This window comes from Furipterus horrens, unplaced genomic scaffold, assembly GCF_987537825.1.
Source record: "Furipterus horrens unplaced genomic scaffold, mFurHor1.1.pri manual_scaffold_11, whole genome shotgun sequence".
In the NCBI taxonomy this organism is placed as follows: Eukaryota; Metazoa; Chordata; class Mammalia; order Chiroptera; family Furipteridae; genus Furipterus; species Furipterus horrens.
Window position 1 is genome coordinate 52770760 of NW_028327181.1, and position 20465 is coordinate 52791224.

The 20465-nt window shown below is 47.9% G+C and overlaps 1 protein-coding gene across 1 annotated transcript; it reads left to right on the forward strand.

Moving 5' to 3' along the window:
- Positions 1-588: 588 nt before the first annotated feature.
- Positions 589-13880, forward strand: GSG1L2 (GSG1 like 2). The gene is given in 7 exon segments (XM_090257491.1): positions 589-885; positions 6668-6677; positions 8959-9006; positions 10050-10202; positions 12405-12516; positions 13735-13821; positions 13823-13880. Coding segments are annotated over 7 exon segments (765 nt in total).
- The last annotated feature ends 6585 nt before the right edge of the window (positions 13881-20465 follow it).

Here is a 20465-nt window from a genome sequence, read left to right on the forward strand (position 1 = left end):
CCTTCCAAAGAAAAGAAATTCTGCCCTGTGCAAACGTGGATGCAACTTGAGGACATTAAGCTGGGTGAAATAAGCCAGTTATAGAAAGGCCGAGTCCACTCATACCTAGACGGTCAAATTCAGAGCCAGAAGGTAGAGTGGCAGCTGCGGGGCTGGGGGAGGGACGGGGAGTTAGTGTTGAATGGGGCAGCGGTTCAGTTTCACAAGATGAAGGGGTTCTGGGGATGACTGTACAATGTGAATGCACTTAATTGTGCACTTAAAAATGACTAAGATGGTAAATTTTACACTTTGTATATTTCACTATAATTTACAAAGACAAAAAAAAACCCAAATATTGAAAACCAGCACCCTCCTAGGCGTCTCCATCCCAGGGGAAGGGGGGACTGTGGTGGGAGAGGACCCCGCCCTGTGCTCTCTCCCATGGCCATGGAGGCCGCAGGCTGCAGTGCATGGGTGCCCAGGATAGTGCAGAAGGTGGGGAGGGTGCCAGATGGCAGGGCTGAGGAGGTGGGACCAGGGCGAGGAGGGGGAGGAAGGGGCTGAGGTGCCCACTGCTCCTCCCAGCACTGCACACCTTGTCTGGCCATGGACTGGGCCCGGCAGCAGCGGGTGTTGGCCCTCCTCCCCATCTGCCTCGCCCTGGCCTTCTCCCTCACCACCCTGGGCAGCGGCCATTGGTGTGAAGGGATCCGGAGGGTGGCCAAGCCGCTGTGCCAGGACCACTCGGGAGGGCTGCACTGCACTCACTTCAGCAGGAGCAGCGGCGACAGCAGAAGGGACAATGAGAGCCAGGCTGTCCAGTACATTTGGGAGACAGGGGGTGACAGGTTCATCCAGCGCAGGTTCCACGTGGGGATCTGGCAGTCTTACAAGGAGAGCCTGGTGGCAGTGCAGGTGAGCATGGCCTGCAGGTGCTGCAGGTGAGCACGGCCCGCAGGTGCTGCAGGTGAGCACGGCCCGCAGGTGCTGCAGGTGAGCACGGCCCGCAGGTGCTGCAGGTGATCACGGTCCACGGGTCCTGCAGGTGAGCACGGCCCGCAGGTGCTGCAGGTGAGCACGGCCTGCAGGTGCTGCAGGTGATCACGGTCCGCAGGTCCTGGAGGTGAGCACAGCCCGCAGGTGCTGCAGGTGAGCACGGCCTGCAGGTGCTGCAGGTGAGCACGGCCCGCAGGTCCTGCAGGTGATCACGGTCCGCAGGTCCTGGAGGTGAGCACAGCCCGCAGGTGCTGCAGGTGAGCACGGCCCGCAGGTGCTGCAGGTGAGCACGGCCCGCAGGTGCTGCAGGTGAGCACGGCCTGCAGGTGCTGCAGGTGAGCACGGCCCGCAGGTGCTGCAGGTGAGCACGGCCCGCAGATGCTGAGGTGGCAGGTGCAGGACAGTGTCCCCAGGCAGGAGCTGCAGAGCAGGCTGCCTGGATTTAAATCCCAGCTCTGCTGCTGACTGCCCGTCTGCATCCTTGAGCAAATCCCTTAGCCTCTCTGAGCCTTGGTTTTCTCATCTATAAAATAGGAACAATAGCAGTATACAGATTAAATGACCAGATTCACATAAAGCACTTGCAATAGTGCCTGACACAGTGTCAATATTTATTAAACTGCACCCTTGCACCTTTAAGGGGTTTAGGAATGGAAGGTTCTCCTAGAAAATAGGCCTTTAACATCATCCATGGGAAGGGAACCCCTTTGCAGAGCACCTCCCAGAAGCAAAACCCTTAACAAGTTAGACCTTTATCTCTGGCTCTCCTTGAAATAACCCGGCAAAGCAAATATGACTTCCTCAGCTGAGAAATGAGGAAACTGAGGCTCACATAACTGACAAGCCCCCTCCCTTCCCCACCACATTACTCAGCCCGGAGTCTTCAGCACCTTTTGACTTCTTTGAGTTGGACAGGTGAGTGATCAGGGAAATAGTGAAGGAAGAGGAGAGCGAAGATGGGAGGGAAGGATGAGTATCGGGGGGCACATATTTACCTCATAAACAGCTGACGGGGGAGGAAATGGACCCCTCGGCGTGGGCAGCAAACCCAAGCCCTCGCTCCGGGACAGGATGCTGTTCCCTTCCTGCTGCAGCCGCACCCTCCTGGGGCAGAGAAGCGGACCCTCCCACCCCACTTCTCTCTTGCCTCAGCCTTACTGTGTTAGTCCTTGTATAGCTTTTTACTTTTCTAGAGCTCCTGGTTGCCTTTTCTTTTCTCATACTCTTAGCATTGGCTGTTTATTTCTGAGGTCCAAGTAGAAGGCAACAAGACGGAACTCTCTGCGATGCTATGTGCTCCTCCCCACTCCTGCCCCATGTCTCTCTGCCCTCGAGGACAGAAACGGGGGGCCCAGATCCTGCAGAAGGCAGGGTCTCCAAGACAGTCTCACATGTTTGGTTTGGAAAACATGGTCACTGTACCCATAGGCAAATTGTTTGGGGACTTCCACTCCCTTTCCAAGTGCTCACCTGAGGACTGCCCACTTCTGTTTCCGTAGTCACATGTAAGGGTCACACCGGTTATCAAATGTTGGTGCCCATCACAGTCACCCAGCAAGTCTGCCCAGCTCCCGGTGCCTAGCCCTGAAGATTTGGGTTCAACGGGTGTGGGATGGAGGTCTAACAACTGCATTCCTTTAAAAAGAAAGTAGCCGGAGCACCACGTGCACATAGGTAGATATTGAATCATTTTGAAAAGCTTATATGAAAAACGAAGAGCCCCTGCTCCTTCCTGTTCCGTAACCTAGTCCCATCCTTAGGGGAAACCACTTTCAGCTGAGCGGTTGCTTCTGGTCGTCATCTCTGTTTACAAAGCCACTGCTGTCTTCGTTGTAGACATTATCGATCAACTTCCTCTCGTAGCAGAAAAGGACAAACCTCTCACATCAGCACATCCCACGTCTGCTCCGCCATCCTCCTAGGATAGTTCTACTGATGTTTCATTTTGATCAAAAAACTAGCCATTTATTTAGACTATATAACCGTTTCTCATAACAAAGTCAAGAGGTGCTATCTTTACATTCAATTTCTCGTACAGCTTATTTGCTTTTCCTGGAATTTCTGCTTGCCTCTTCCTCCCCCATCCTCATAGCATTGTTTGTTATTCCCCTCTGCTCTCTTTTCCATCTGGTGTTCTCTGTGTTTCTGGTAGCATCTCCCCCACTCCCCCCACCCAGGTACAGCAAGTCCTCTGGAAAGGGGGAACTCGCCACAGTGCGGAATGAATTCACTAAAAGCCATCTCCACATCAGCTGCAGGAGCAGGAGAATGAGGGGGTACAAAGGTGACTGGACCACAGTGGTGAGAGCTGGGATTAAACGACAACAAGAACAAGTATGGTGTGGTTACAACAAAGACTCACAGGATATGGGAACGGAAAGGAGGAAGAGGTTATCTACAGCGCTGGGCACGGGGAATCTTTCAGGAGGGAAGTGGCCACCACGCAGACCTCAAAGCAGGACTGTGATTTTAACAGAAGGAGGCTGGGCATGCAGATGTTCCAGGCAGACAACTGAGTGAGCAAGGTCTGAGGCCGGGCAGCCCAGCTTTTGGTATCAGAACACAGAGTGGGGAGAGGAGGAGGGCTCATAACAGAACTTAACTCACATGGCTCTTCAATGTCACCTGAGGCAGCTTCTGCTCCCCTGCAACATAAGGGCATGGTCACTCCAGGAGAAGGAACTGAATGGAACAACATCCCCCAGGATGAAAAGCATAACTGGAGAAAATTAGGAGCACTGCTGTTTGTCATGTCTGAGAGGCAAGACCACAGCAGAACCTGAACTTGAGAACAGGAGTTTAGAAAATGAGGCAATGGGAGCTGCTTCCTTGGTGACAAGGGGACTGACTGGGAGAAAGGACTTTTCATGGGCTGAGCTTGAGGACAGGGTGCGGCTGCAAACCTCATGTCTCCAGCAATAGCAAACTCCGAGATTCAGGGCGGACCAGATGCAGCTGCAAACTGTCTAGCTGCCTGTGACACATGTCTATAGCATTGACACAAACACCGTGAGGAGGGATGATAAAGAGTCCCCGGCCAAGAGCACAGATAGGGTCTGTGTGAGTATCTTTCTGGCTTCCTCTACCAGGGATGAGGGTCGCCTTGGTGCTTTTGTCAGCCCATGGTGCTTCCCACACATGCCACCCTCTCACAGACCACACCACGGAAAGGTTTCCATGCCCTGTCAGCCAAGAGCACACGCTGCAGTACGAGGAGGGCTGATGTCCTCAGTGATCCAGGGACAAGACCAAGTGAAAAAAAGGATGTACTGACCCCTCTCTGTTGTATGTGCATTTTATACACTTGAGGTCAAACCAGAAAAGGACTTTCTTTAATAAGTACCTTGTTGGGTTTACTCAAACGTTACTCCACAGAGATGCTGGTTGAGATATTCTTTGTGAAAGTAAACAAGAAGAGTCTCAATAGACAAATTTGGAAAATGTCACCTATTACATTTTCTTCTTGGAAATTCACAGTGTTCATTAGTACATTAAAACATCTGCCCAATCCCACAATAAAGTAACCTGTTTACTGTTACCTATTCCAGTATTTCCTCCCAAAAATGTCTGTGTAAAAATAAGGATTAATATTTTGGGAGACTAGGGTTCTGTGGAACATTGTTTGGGAAAGTGATCTAGAACAACAGATTCATTTTTCTGATGATAAAACCAGAGGAAGAAGCACCCCACTGAAGATTATACAGCCAGATACTGATGATCTACACACATGGAACTCAAATGTCTTCACTTGTAGCCCAGACTTTGCCTGTTACCCCACCATACCCAAAACTTAACTGAAGGGCAATTAATTGTCTTATATTTATCAACAAACCAGTTTGTGTCCATCCAATCTGAAAAGCCTCCGCTCACATTTTCATACGTTTCCTAATATAAGGCCACCCAGGTAAACCAGAGTCTCTAAATAGTGTCATCATTTCAGTAAGGAGGAGGGAAGGAGGACAGAACACCTTTCCCCCCCAGAAGAATATTAGCACTTTCATGCGTTACAAGATCCCCCTAAAACAAAATATTCAGAATTAAATTTTTACCTCATGTTGATTCAAAGAAGAGCAAACATATAAGAGGATAAAACCCAAGTTATACATCAGAGGTTGCAAGTAAATGCTCACAGGGAGTGGTAACAAACAGGGGGGTGAGGTGGGCTTGGCAGGGAATGCCAATGACCTTCGAATGCCCTCCTCAGCTGAAGGAGGGGCCGCCCCTTGCTCACACAACCTTGTGATCATATGCCCTTCTGCGCTCAGGGGAAGGGAGGCACCTGGAGCTCCTAGGGAATTCTCCCTCCCGGGCGCTGGGAGACATCGCACAGAGAGCCTGCGTGCCGCTGAGTGTAGCTGGGGCTCCAGTGGGAGGTTACTCCACACAAACATCTGCTATTCTGTCTCATTTATCTTAAGTGCCTGGGGGATGGGAGGTGCAGGGGAAGGCACCCGAGCAGAGCCTTAGCGGGAGGGGCGCTTAGGAGCCCTGGCTGGAAGGACTCTGGCCTAAGGAGGGTGCGCCTGGGGGCTCCAGGGGTATTTCCCCTCGGAATCGACTCTGTCTCTGGCCTCTCAGAGAGGACCCTCCCTGGGACCCTGCACCTGAAGTGCTGCTCTTTCAGGACAGCCTCTGCACACGTCACCCGTCACCTGGGACAGCTCTGCCCTTCCTTCCTAATGCCTGATGTGCCTTAAAGGGAGACAGCACCTTTGAGTCCGCCCTCTGGAATGAGCATTCGAAATAAGAAGTCCTCGGGGAGGCAGCATTTAGACAGAATGTCCTTTTCCTTCGGCTAATGAATTCGTCATCAAAACGTGTTAATTTCTGATCTATGCTACTCTGCTAAACTCAAAAAGTTTAAAGGCAGAGGGGCCTGGGCACCCCATAAAGGGTGGGGAACAAGCAAAGGAGCTGTGACAGAGGCAGCCTCCCGGGACGCGGGCACTCCCCCTGGGCTGGCTGGCTGCACCGCCTGACTGGCCAAGCACTGTCGAGCTCCGCAGCACCCGCCACTCTGGCTTCCCGGGATTTATAAAGACTTTGCCTTTTAATCCTTCTGGCCTTGTTCATAAGGAACACCACTTCTAAGGATTGACAGTGATCAAGGGGTCACTACAGTCTGACTGCTTGCGTCCAGGCTAAACGCACCCTTGTAAATTCACTCCATCTCCTTGGCTAACCACCACCTTTTCTTTGACCCGACCCTGGCTCTGTATCTGGCCTCTGCTTTATTTCTCCAAGAAAAGGCGGCCTCTTCGGAAGACGAGATAGACCCCTAGTTGTCCGTGTGCTATGGGTCTCAGGTGGGAAAACCCAGTTTCAGTTCCTGCCTCTACCAACCTGTTTGAGCCTGGCCATCAAACTGCAATATATGGGTGTTTGTATTTGCCTCTACCAATAAATTGGCACAAAAACAAGTGTAAGGCAGTTCACGAAATACTTTCATGTTGGAGGACTTTCATTGCACCCATTTTGCAGATGAAGAAAGCGAGGCTCAGAGAGGTCAAGAAATGTCCTGCAATTACTGACTGTCGCAGAACCAGTCACAAGAGCCAGACCTTCTGGATGTAAGTGCTACATTCCACCCCCGGTGTCCATCTGTTGCTTTCACTGCTGGCCTGACGCACCGGGTTGTAATGAGGATTGAATGAGGTGATGCGGGGAAAGAACCACACCAGCCCCACAGGACGGAGAGGGCAGGGCCGAGGGCTGAGACTCCCCCAATGCCTTGGGGACCTGCCTGGTAGAACTGAGGGACTAGGATGAATTTTTGCTCCTGGGATCACAATACCGCCACTGCTGCCCAAATCAGAGAATCAACCAGGAAACATGTCCGATTACGTCAATCCAAAGTAGATTTAAACAAAAAGCTGTGAGGCCCTGCAGCTGGAGATTAGCCCTGACAGCAGCCTCAGGCCCAGGCGTGCACATGTCCTCCTCCAGGCCATGTGTTGGGACAGTTATGTGACAGATGCGTTCCTGCTGCACATGCAGGTTGGAAAATATCCCAGCAGAGCAGCCCAGCCAAATGGCGGCACAGCCAACCCAGGCCTTGCTCCCCTTCTTCCTGCTGCCCAGGAACACGAAGGAATGGGGCCCACTTTTAGGAGGACAAGCTGGCGAGTCTTAAGGTTTACGCCCTTTAGGAGATGTTGCTAGTTCAGTTGCAGATCGCCTCAATAAAGCAAATATCAAAATAAAGCGCATCACATGAATTGTTTTTGGTTTCCTGGTGCATATAAAAGTTATGTTTACACTATACTGTAGTCTGTTAAATGTGCAATAGCATTAAGTGTTTAAAAACTATGTATATACTAGTTGAAAATACTTTTTGCTAAAAAAGGCTAATCATCTGAGCCTTCAGTGAATTGTCATCTTCTTGCCAGTGAAGGGTCTTACCTTTAATCTGTACAAATCGCAATATCTGCAGGGCGCAATGAAGTGAAGCACAATCAAGCCAGGTAAGCCTGTCTTTGCCCAATAGAACTCATTTTATTCCAAAAAGGTTTAAGTGCATAGTGACTGTGAGAGCACATTTCCTGTCTATTATCTCAGTTCATCCACAAAGCAAGGCAAATGTGGGGGCTACTGAACCAATTTTAGAGACAGGAAAGCCATTCCTTTGAAGAGCGGGTAATCTCTGCCCCTTTGCTTTTGCACCTTGCTTCCTTTTAGCTGCTACCAGCCCAGACTGGGAGCAGATCCCAGTGCCCCAGAACTCTTTGCCTCCCTGGCCCCTTCCCTGCTGGCCACTGCATTGCTTCAGATCAGTGAGGTGGGACAGCGTTGGGCTGCGCCCCTGCAGACACAGGTTCTAACGCTGAAACGGCCTCTGCCTGTTTGTCTTGGGTCAGTCATTTTGCCTCTGAGGTCTCTGGACACCTCCTCTAAACCATGCAGGGAAAAACCAGGCAGTTTCCCAGGCTCCTCCCACTCTACAGGTCAATGTGAGGCTGAAGTATGCATTGGGAGAAAGCAGGGTTCCCATCTGGGGCAGGACCCCACAGGGGGAGTTGCTGTGGCCCCAATTCTCTACCCGTCACTCACCCCCAAACCAGAATTCAGTTACATCCATACACCAAGTAGATATTCATGGACTGAGCTCTTGCAAGGCACTCCAGGTCTCAGGTAGCAACGCAAGCTTTGCCGGCCTATGTGTGCAACCTGACAACGACAAATGCAAAGCTCACGTCTCAGGTGTGCAAAACAAGCTTGGTGGTAACTTCTGCCCAGTACCTGGTGCATGCACAATAAATCCTCCCTTTCATTTCATACTCCAGAAAGCATGATGGAATGCAAGTAACTGGGTCACTGAGTAACAGAGATAGTTCTGAATCTGTTCAAATTAATTTAAAAAATCATTACGAACTTTGTTCCTTTTCCTCTAACCAGCAACAACTTATCTGAGACTCATATCAAAATGAATGCTGTTTGGGAAGCTGAGTACAACTAGTCTAAGGCTGTCAGTATCAGTCCAGATGGGTTAGGTTCTGCTGCAGTAACAAACAACCCCCAAATCCCAGTGACTGAAACCAACAAATTCATTTGTATCTCATTCTATATGTACTTTCCAGGTTGACAAGGGATGTCTCCTCACTGTAGCCATTCAGGGTTCCAGGCTGAAGGAGATTCTATCCTATCTGGACATGTGCTTCTGCAATCACACAGGCAAGGGAATGAAAACCACGTGGACAATACACTGGCTTTGCAGGCTTCTGGCCAGAAATGACCCACCTCACTTCTGCCCCTAATTCACTGGCCAAAGAAAGTCATGCATTCAGGTCTGGCTTCACTAGGGTAGGAGTATCATGTTCCCACAGGAAAGGGCGCTACATATCTGTGAACAATAAAATGAACTGCCACACACCCCAATCCTTGTTCAAAATGACCTTGATACACTCAAGGAGCTAGGAACACAGTTTGCACCTAATTGTCAAGGTTTACCCTACTTATGAATATATTCTCTCTATCTTCTAGGTGAAAAGTACAGGAGTTTCTGTAGTATAATACCAGCTGAAGAATAAGGTGACAACCTTATTCGTGTTCTGTCCACCAGCTCTCCTTACCATTTGGACAATTTTTATTATTTTGGGGGGGATGGGTGAAAGATGAGAGAGTTATTTATAGTTTGTTTGTTTTCATTAAATTGAGCCCAAAAGCTGGCACCACAGGCTCTCTTCATATGCCCTATAGTCGGTGGTGCTAGAAAATGTTAAAGAACCAGCTTTGCCAACTGCGGGTGGAGGGGGAGGCCCACACTGGTAGCGTTGCCACTTTCCACGGTGCAAATGCTCCCACCATGGCCTGTTTCGAGCTCTATGCGAGCTGAACGCAGAGTGGGGAAGAGATGGGCTGTGACAGACACGGCCGATAGCACTTCTCTTCTTTGTAACGTGCATCCAATCTGTAGTTACTTTCTTAGTGTCTGTTTGCCCAGCTGCAATGTGGGCATGGGCTGCTTCTGTCTCCTTCGTTGCTGCACCCCCAGTGCCTAACTTGCCTTCCAGGAGGTTTTTACAAATATTAGATGCCCTTTTTGTCTCCTCTTTTCAGTCCCCTCCACAACCAACCAACACGGTCCCTTAAAGCCACAGGTGCGATCCCATCTGGAGGGTAAAGACGTGGCTCACACAGAAACAAGTGAGGTTTTGGCATCTCTAATCAGGGCTCTAAAAACTCACAGACGCCTCTGCGCTGTGGATGTTTTTCTAGCTTCTTATTTAAAAAAGCAATGTGTTCTGGTGGAATCAAAACAGTACAGTAATTCTGAAACTGGGGGATGGAGACCCTAGTATCTCTCATGTACTCACATCAGAGTTCTGCTTTTTTAGTTCTTATATTTTTTCTTCTTTCCAGCAAAGGTAATCTTTACAAGCTCTTCTTTCAAGCCTATGAGCCCTTTCCTTTCACTGCCAGGTTTCCAAGATTCGTCAGGTATCTGTGGTTTTCGTCCCACAGCATTTGTTGCTTTATTTTTGTTTCAGAAGTGAACTGAATCTAAGGATCGAATCTCCTAATTCAGCTGAATTCTAAGCGCCCTGCATCTCTGTCTCCCCTATGTTTTGCAGTTGTGTTGTGGCTGTCCACTGGGGGTGAGGTCCTGAGTATCCCCCTGATGCTGACAAGTGTCATCCTTTTGGGCTCCAGACTGAGTTGTCGCAGCTCTGGGCTCCCCTGGTTCCAGGGGGATGCCTCTGTAGCCGTCCTCCTGGTGCTTGCAGGCACTCCCTGACAGCATCACTCCAGCAGGCACGCTCCCTACCGCCCGCCCCAGAGCGAACCATGAAGCTTCGGGCCAGCTCTCTCCTGCCAGTGGCCAGTTCAGCAAAAGCCACTGAGTTCATTAATCCCTCTGGGGGAAGCGATCATGCTTTGGGTGACTGATGAAAAAAAGGCAAGAGGCAGAGATGGTGAATAAAATTGATCAGTGTGTTTTATCACGACCCTGGGAAGGGAGTACGCAGGCTCCGAAAACAGAAATGGCCTAATTTAGTACAGTTGTTAGGCATGAGTCTGTGGGGAAATCCTGTCTGGGTTCAGCCCTCTGCTACTTAATGGCTGTGTGACCCTGAGTAAGTTACCTAACTTCTCTGAGCTAGATATCTCAAAGGCCTGGTGATGACTAAGGATGTAGCTAGTACAATATATAGTCGTCGTCGGCAGCCGTCCGTCTCGAGAGACGATGGTGTAGCTTCTTAAGAGTCTATCTGCACCGCCGAGAATGGCTGTGCGGTCCGACTCGGGAGTGACACGGTATCTGTCTCCTCCCGTGTTGAATCGACATCTTGCGATGACGCTGGAGTGTCCTCTCCAGTGAAGCTGAAGCTACAGAGCCTGGGCAGGGTGATATGGAGGGTCTGCTGTTGCCCATGCAGCAGACCCCCCCCTCTCTTCTCAGCTGAAGGGTCCAAGGGAAAGACGGAGTCAATATAGCTTGGCTTCAGGTGCGCCGCAGGAGTTGCCGGTGTTGACTACAACGTCAAACCGCCTTAGGGACTCCGGCTCCGGATTTTCTGTCGGGGTTTACTCCCTTAGCCTTTCCCCTGAAGAGGTATGCCGCAAGGCAGCGGAGGTTTTTTGGAATCAGAGTTTTCCTTCTCTACAATATATAGTAAGTACTCAATAAATGGTAAACTGTTTAAAATTATTATCTAAGTTTGATGTAAATATCCCATAAGAATAAAGAACCCCTTTTGGAGGTCTTCTGTGTTTCCCAAGCAATTTTTAGATCAACTTAATTTGGTCCCCTAGGTGGACCTTTTACCAAGAAAAGAACCCAGAGCAAGAACGGAGCAAAGCTCTATGAGGTGAATAGGTATCAGTCCAGTGGGTAGATCACTTCTGGGCTTGGTAAGTGTAAAACATCTCTTCCAAGTCTTATCACCACTGAACAGGATGATAAAATCCAATGTCTGGATTTCTATAACAAAGAGCCAGACCATGGACTCTTGGAGCCCCTGCTCCCAGGTCCTGACATCCCCCAAGTTCCTTCAAGGTCATGAGTAGGCCTCTTCTGGATGTCTCCTTTAGTTTCAACTGAGTGAATGAGATGTCTGGTAGAATGTGTAAGGATTTATAAGTTCAGGTATATCAAAAGGACTTTCGACATTTCCTTTAAAATAGAAATAATTGCTGCCACCAGTTAAAATTCATTTCTATTTGGACCACTGAAGCTGATCCCCAGTTGGCCACTGCCCACCATACATTTATGAAGTTAAAACATATTTGTAATTACAGAAAAAGAAAGACAAAACAGCAAAACAACCGTTACTTAAAAGTAAAATGCAAGGAAGCTTTCTTAAACAAAAGACCAAAATGTGTACACAGAAAGCTCCCTCCAAGTACCTGGAAAAATTGGCCCAGTGCCTTCAAGTCCTAGACATATCCTACTAAAACTATTAAAGAAAAAAATCACCTGGGTCTCCATGCAAAAAGACGAAGTCACTCACAAAGGAAAGAACGTCACATTGGCAGTCCCCACTGATCATTGCCAGGTGAGTCTAGTGTAGTCAGAACTTATTCAAATATTTTTGTCAAGTATCCTAGTTTTAAGTGTTAGCAAACAATTCATATTAAAATATATATAACACAACAAACACCGTAAAGTGTGGCTTCAGGCCGAATGTAGCTCAAGGACCCCTCCTCCTCCGTGCTGGGAAACAGAGGCTGCAGCACGGGTGCCTCTGAGCACCGGGACACAGGAGCACGACAACACGGAAAGAGGTGGCCATGGGAGAAATAGCACGGCAAAGGGACACACACCACTGCATGGGCTGGTGACTGTAAGAAATTAGTGTATATGTGAAACAGGAAGGCTGCTCAGAAGGGGTCAAGGAGGATGCTGGCGGGCCCCTGACATCCAACGCGTGCTCATTGGAGAAACGCCACTCCTGACTGTGGCTCACAAAGCTCGTCTCATGCAGGGCTCCTAGGCATGGTGGCCCACGTGATGTACACAACCGTTCTTCAGATCGCCGTGAACCTTGGACCAGAAGACTGGAGGCCTCAGACGCGGGACTATGACTGGTCGTGCTGGTGAGGTGCTGTCCAGGGTGGCCAAGTTCTGAGGGAGCAGCAAGGATTCATGTGGGTCTTGTAGGACCCCCGCCTTTGGTCATAGCGCTTGCCCCTGCTACTTTTGTGACTGGATTAGTTTATTAATCTCTCTGAGCCCGGTTCCCTCAACTGTAAATTGAGGATACCTGTCTCCAATGTTTTCATAGACTTAAAGACATTATGTTTCTAAAATGTGTGGCACAGTAAAATCCTCGAGAAAGGAAATCATTGTCATTATGTTCTTAAACACAGCATAGGGGATGAAGTCCTGAGCTATAACTCCTAATAAATATTTTAATGGGAAGAGACCGAGTCGCTGTTTTTAATAGAACAACAAGGCCATGACACTGAACTTGTGTCTCTAACAGAAAGACTCAGCCACGTTGTACAAGACCACAGGGTTCTCTTCGATGTGGACCTTTGAACTGTAGCTTCACCTTAAAAATAAATGCACATACACTTACATTTTCATCCTGTATGACAACCTGTGTTACTTTCCTCTTTGTAAAATTAACACAGTCAGGGCTCACTCCCTTGTGCTACATTCCAGGGTTTGGCAAACATGCCTGTGTGAACTTATCCACTCATGGGTGTTTTTTGTAGGTGGTTGAATATGAAGTCATCTATTTTACCTGAGAATTCAAGCCCACCAAAACATACACAAATGTCGGTTTATAGAGGCTCTTTCTCAGCAGCCTGTGAAAGATGAAAAGCGTAGGCCATGATCTCAGAAGGCAAGAGGCTTCCAGAGGGTAGAGCTGTAACAACAGCAATGCCCAATGCCAGTGTCCAGGGTTAGAGCAACAACAATCACAAAAAGTAACATATGTAGCAGATGCTGTGCTGAGTGCTTCCCACCTTTAACTCACCGAATTCCTCACACTCACCCTGAGGACAGTATTCCTATTGCTCCAGTTTTGCAGATGAGGAGACTGATACAGAGAGGTGATGTCACCAGCTTATGGCTGCACAGTTAATAAGAGACGGATGCTTTGTACCTGAGCATGGTGATGCCAGGATTTGCTCTCTTACCCATCGGCCTACAACAATTCATTGGCCTGGCTCTGAAACATGTAACCCAAAATCCAGGTCCCAATTGGGCAGAACTGTGAGCTGGATTGTCACCAGACGGACCTCCAGCAGGAAGCCCTGGAACCTAGCCCCACGTCCTTTCCTAACTGTGCCCTTTCCCAACAGCTTCGCCTGGGGCTCTTTGGCCCTCTGAATGGCTGGGTCGGTCATGGCCATGAGCAGATACCCAGCAGCCCACCTGGAATTCACAGAAAGGCAGTCGGCACTCACAACACGACTTCCCGGAACCCGAGGCTTTGGAAGGCAGCTGATCAATTTTTCTCTCTCACATCGATGCCTTGCTCTCTCTCAAATCAATATACATACTCTCTGGTGAGAATTTTTAAAATAAAAAATAAATAAAGCAAATAAAAATAAAAAATATTTTTTCTTGTATGTTTTGCCATTTCCACTTACAGTAAAATCAGTTTGCAAGGTAACTGAATGGTAAAACAAAATGACAACAGTCAAATGGAACTTCTTATCTCACTCAAGTGGAACAAATGTTCACATTGCTGTGCTTAACTTGCCAGTCACTTTTGCTTCTAAAAATAAACAACACTAACCGGGCAAGCCTTGTTTGAAGCAGCGGGGTATTGCATGTTCCCTAATGTGTTCAGTTACAGTATTGTATAAATTTATCTTGTATTTTAAATTAACGTTTTATTGAGGCCACAGGTTGTTAGACACTTAATTTGGGGTCTCAGGGGAAAAGTGGGCAGCCAAATTCTATAACACTAAATATGGTCAGAATCATTAAAAAATGTATTTATGTGTTTAGTAAACACATCATTTCTGAAAAGAAAAAAAAAAATGCCCCAAAAGCTTCAAATAAAATCACTCAGACGGCTTATGCTGCATTGTAACATTTATACTGTCATTGAATTAAAGGAAAATCCAGCTATTTTCTTCACGCCCGGGCTCCAGTTGAGCACCTGTGTAACTGAGGATGGTCCCATGGAATTCTGTGTTTTGTTGCACAAAGCCTACTGGAAGAGATATAAAATGAAATTTTCCAGAATAAGCCCAATACGGAGACCCCGGGCCATCTCTTCCCCCAGAGCAGAAGGGTTTGCACCCCACAGCCTCCGTTCCGCAGGGTGCACGTTCTGTTTATGACTCACCACCCGGTGTATCTGTGCGGAAGACCTGCCGTCACTCACCGCATGGAGTCAGAGTCTGATCTTAGGGAGAAGGACACGCCCTGGAAACGTTTCCAAACGGACCCTCACTTAGTTCTCTCTCTCAAAAAAAAAAAAAAAAAATCGTATCTGTGGGGAACGCAACTGAAGGTGCCAAGGAAGCAGCGACTGTTCCGAAGCCACGTGAGGGAGCTGACCTCCACGTGGCGCAGGTGGCGCCTGGAGAACGGGACGTGACCAACCCCGCCCCAGGGCTGGGCAGAGGCTCCACTCAAAGCCCATCCTTTGCTACATCCTCTGGGCTCCGAGGCACTGTTAAAGTTTTAAACGTCGACTTTATTAAAGTTTAACATCTGTAGAGAAAAAAACACATTCCTGAGTGTATAGCCTAATGGATTCTCAAACGGTGAGGGTGGCCGTGTAACCACGCCCCAGTTCGAGAAACAGAACCAAGGCCCCTCGTTTTCGTCTGCCTTTGCTATACCGCAGTCGCAGGTGGGTTTCAATTCCATGGCATATTAATATAATTTATTTATATATCTGTTCCGCTCTTACAGATCCTAAATTATTTCTCTATGACAAGAACTATTCTTTGTATGCCCTCCCCCGACATATAGAACAATGGTTTGCAAATAGAAATCCCCCGCACACACATATACATGGGCATATCTGGAAGTATGTATATATAATCTATCTATCAGATGAGTATAAACATATGCTATAAAGCAGACTTTTTTTTTTTTTTTTTAGCATTTTGTGGAAAGTAATACGGCTTATGATCAAGAACATGGACGCTGGAGCCAGGCTGCCTGAATACACCTCATAGCTCCTCATCCTGACCTTGGTCAAGTCCCTTGTCTCTCTACACCTCAGTCTTCTCACATGTAAAGTGAGAGAACAATCCTATCTACTTGAAGGGTTATGAGGACTAAGTGTGTTAGTGTATGTGGAGATCTAAGGAAAATGCCTGCTCTTTAGCACAATGGAAGGATTAACTGCTAATGTCTGCAATGTGCAAAGCACTGTATATAAGGAAACAAGACAGAGCCTGAGGCCCTGCCAGTGAGTTAAGGGAGCTATATGGAAATCACAGTGACTCTGTCCAAGAGAAAGCCAAGATCAAACACGTACAAATCCTGAAACCATTTTTAGCCTGGAAGCCGTCCATCCTTAGTTAACCATTCAGTGACTTTTATCGGGTGTCTACAACGTTCCATGCACCACACCACTTCTCTTAGGAGCAAGGAGTCAACCTTCTTCCTTCTCCAGTTCTAGCAAAACGCCTGCTCGGGGTCGATGGTTAAAGAACCGGTCCGTGTCTGCAGTCTACATGTTGCACCAACAGACGAGGGAGTTTCCGGGGTGTCAGTTGCTCTGCAAGCAAAGCCGTCTTCAGGAGGAACCATCTCTGGCTCACAGATCTTCCCCGGCCAGGTCAGGAAACTCAGGGGGCAAAGGTGGGTGGCAAAGAAGGGTAGCAGCTGACTCAAGGTGGTGGGGCAAGAATGAACAAGGTGTCCACAGAGGAAGAACTGAAAAGCAGCAGTCTGATGCCAGTAGGCCAACTGTTTTTCCAAAATTAGTGAATTCACCCTTCAACTCACTCAGTTGCTCAGACTGTTTTACTGATTATTTTCTTGGAATTGAAGACTTAGCTGCATTTCTGTCATCAAACCAAGCCCTTGGCGTCCGGCCTGGGAGGGACTTCTTTGAAGACCAGAATAAGGTTAGTAGGCCTACCAATGGGACTAGTCATGTTTGTTCATGTCAACATTTCTCATTCATTCAACTGTATATATGTGTATATAAAGCCCCATTGAGGTGTCATGGGGCCACAAGCATGACTAAGAACAGACCCCTGCCTTCCAGGGGCCAACGATAAAAATAATGTATTAGTGTGTGGCAGGAGGGAGGTTGGGAGAGATTGGAAAACAGCCAAGGTTAAAGGTTAAAGTACATTTCTTTATCCCCTTCTATCCAACCCATAAGCAAATGTCTGAACACATCATCACTGCTTACCTGAATTACTATTGCAGAAGTCCCCAACGGTCTCCATACTTCCATGCGTGTCCCCTTACAATCTAGTCCCAGTACCATACATATAAACTGGGGTTGAATCATGTCTTTCCTCTCCTCGGGGATCATCATCTCATTTACAGTAAATACCAATGTTCTAACCATGTCCTGTAAGGCATGTGAACCCTCAACTACCTCTCTAACCCTATCTGCTACTCACCCTGCCCTTGTCACTCGGCAGCAGTGCACTGGCCTCCTTGCTACTCCTTGAGAATACCAAACACACTCCATCTCAGGGCCTTTGCACTTGCTGGCCCCTTTGCCTGGAGCCTCTGTTCCCCCATAACCTCACCATTTCTTTCAGACATCTGTTCAAATGCTATCCATCACTAAGAGTTTCTCGGGTCACCTCTGAGCACGACTTATTCTCAGTTTGCCTCCTCCCTCTCCTGTGACAGACACTGCATGCGCTGCCCAGATTCCTCTTCAATGCAGGACTGTTGCCCCAAGTGCTGGTAGCACAGTCAGCGGATAACCAGCCATCATCCCTCTCAGGGGTCACCTCAGTTAGAGAGATCTAACCTTGGACCTGAGCAGGTAGAAAAGGCACTAGGACATTGCATTAATATTTCATAATACCTACCTGTGCTGACGGACTGCCTTTGCTTTTTGTTAAAGGGAAAAGGCGTGACCAGTTTGCAGATGAATGTGTCTGATACACTAGCATCCGCTGGAGGTGGACAGTCCCAGTCAGGGGTGGCTCTGACCCACAGCGGAGGGAGAAAACCTTCCACACACAGGACTTTGAGCAATGCCTGCTGTCCGCGCCCTTTGGAAGAAAAGATGGCCAGTGTTACAGACTTACACAAACACACTGGCAGTTGGTTATTGGGTTGGCCGCTTGGCCAGAGACCGTGGGGGAAAAACTGGTGACAAGGGAATATGGGGGACTAGGTGTGTGGACATTTCTCATAATGACACTGAGTATGAACATATTTGGCCCCAGGAGGATGTTCTCCAGAGAGTAGTCATCACACAGCAGCTCTTATTAATCCGGTGGGCAAGACACCCGTGACTCTGCTGTGTTGGCCTCTCTTCCCAGCCTGCCCCATGTTTGTTTCAAGTGGCAGTGGCATCAGAGCCCAGAAGGAGAGCCACCAAGGCATTTCCTCCTGCTGTGGCCCTGTATCACTGGCCGTAGCAGTGACTCTCCATGACTACAGAACCTGCTGGATGCCCATCCCACCCGAGTTCCACCTCTCACTGGGCTGCAATAACTCTTCTATCCCCTGTCCCTAGGGGTCATAGCACTTCCCCTGGCTGCTGGCCTCTGGGTGTCTCTCAGCCCCTGTGTATCTTTCACCTTTCCATAGCCCTGGGAAGGGTCCTCCCATTAACATCTTTGAGTCATCCAGGGTAACCTGTTTCCTGCCCGGACACAACTGATTTCCTTCTTGATCTTGACCTTCTCTTGCAGGATTTATCTCCTGACACACTCTACAATTATTTACTTGTGGCTTTATTTGCCAATTCCCAACACAAGGGGTTAAAAAGCTGCCTTTATTTCATTCACTGCCATGTTCCTCAGACTTAAGCACTGCCCAGCTCATAATAGTTGTTCAACAATAATGGTTGAAAAATAAATTGAAGAATATCTGAATGATATTTACAGACAACTTGAATCATCTTCTGGAAACATGAAGCTGAAACCTGGGCCCGTTGACTAGTCTTTGTGTGGAAAGCTGTCCAATGAGTCACCGTTTTCAGCGGCATGGAAAACTGCCCCAGAAGCCTGCCTGACTGTGGGAGAGGCGGCCAGGCAGCTATGACACCTGGGCGTGGGTGACCACTGTCAGCTGCATCTACTTAAGTAGACAGCTGCCACCAGCACTGCAGCAGACCAGATACCAGCTCTTTTATTATACAAAGGGTCTTGTACCTTTGTGGGCTTTCCTTCAAATAAAGAACTTGTGAGTTGTTCAAGCACAGCTGTAGCCACATTTGCATGATATAATTAATGAACTTCTTTAATGACCAAACCAACCTTGGCATGGACACGTTATAGTATTAATAATATTTTAAGCCTCCCAATATAAGCTGTTCCTCCCCAAAATGCTCTTTTGGAGTTTCCTAATTCATAATTTCAATGATTTACAATACCTCCATCCCTGCCTGTGGGTGTGGGGTGAAACACCAGGGACCTACCTCAAGGAACCCTTGACACTGGGACAGTGGGGCATACTGTACCTCTACCTCTTCATTTTACTTTTCTTAGCCAATGACTTCAGACGTGAAGGCCATCAGAGCCAAGATTCCTCATTCTGTCATCCAAACGACCTAATATGTTCACATTAAAATAGTGTTCATGTCCCCAAAAGCCATGTGTGTCTGTAGCAGCACTATCTGCAATAGCCCCATACTGAAAACCAGCCAAGTGCCCACTCTTAGAAGAATAAATTAAAAATGTGAAGTGTATTCGTACAAAGGAATAAAGATCTCCAACTTGCCACAACAATATGGGAGAATCTCACAAATGTACTATTCAGCAAGACAGCAATACCTTGTGAACCTATCTGAATAAAAGAAACGTTTTAAAGCTCAGGTGAACCTAATACGTGCTATTAGAAGTTAGGAAGCAGCCACCCTTACGGGCTGGAAAGACACGTGGTGGGGGCGTGTGGTCAGCGCTGTTTCTTGACCTGGGTGCTGATTACAGGGACATGTTCAGTTCATGAAAATTTAGGAAGTGCCACACTTAGGATATGTGCACATTTCTAGTAGACTACAGGTCAATTTTTTTTAAAAAAATTATTTTTTAATGTTTCTAGTCAGTCTTAACTTCCAAGGAAAAAAATGAAGTTTCTCCACTCTCCTCTCCCCCATGTAATTCCTGATCAGCTCAATGACCCTGACCAACAAATTCAGATGCCATTATGGTAGGTCTTCTGGTTTTTGATGCTGTGGGTACATAAATTGGGATTAACTATTTATATCTCCCCAGTTCTAATCCTTCTGCCTTCCCTTGTATAATTAAGATATTTAATGTTTGGGGTAAATCTTTAATATTCTTAATCATTAAAAAGGTAACAATAGTTATCTTCTTGTGAGATAGGCTAATAGGCAGTATCTTATTTTTCCTCCCAACAGTCCTGCAAGATAATACTGTCACGCCCGTTCCACAGAGGAGGAAGCTAAGCCTCAGCAGGTTGGATTGCTGAGACTCATGAGGAACACTCCACAAACTCTGCTCTTTCGGATAGTTCATGTCACTCCTCTAAGTGGTTTATTCTGCAACGGGCTCCATTCTGGTTAACAGCCTTTTTATGCTTCTCATCCCCAGCCAGACGGAAGGCCAGCTGGCTCTCTGACATGCCTGTCTGAGCTACCTGTAGGAGGGTTACAGGAACTGAGGGCGAGGGTGTTTGTACTGAAATCCCAGGTCCTGATCCCTAATGCCCAGCCTCAAACTGCAGAGGAAACCTCTAATAGTCGGGCAAGCCAGAGAGCTTTAAAAGTCCTGGCAAGGACTCTGAAATCAGACCCAGCCAGCATGTGTCCCTGAATATCAGAATAGGCACTATATTTACCCTGAAAAGCCCTTTAGGGCACTGAGAGCTATAAATAACCATTGGGGCCCAAGCAAGTGGCCTTAACACATGGATTTCCTTCCAAAAATGCAGACCCATTTTAATTAAATTC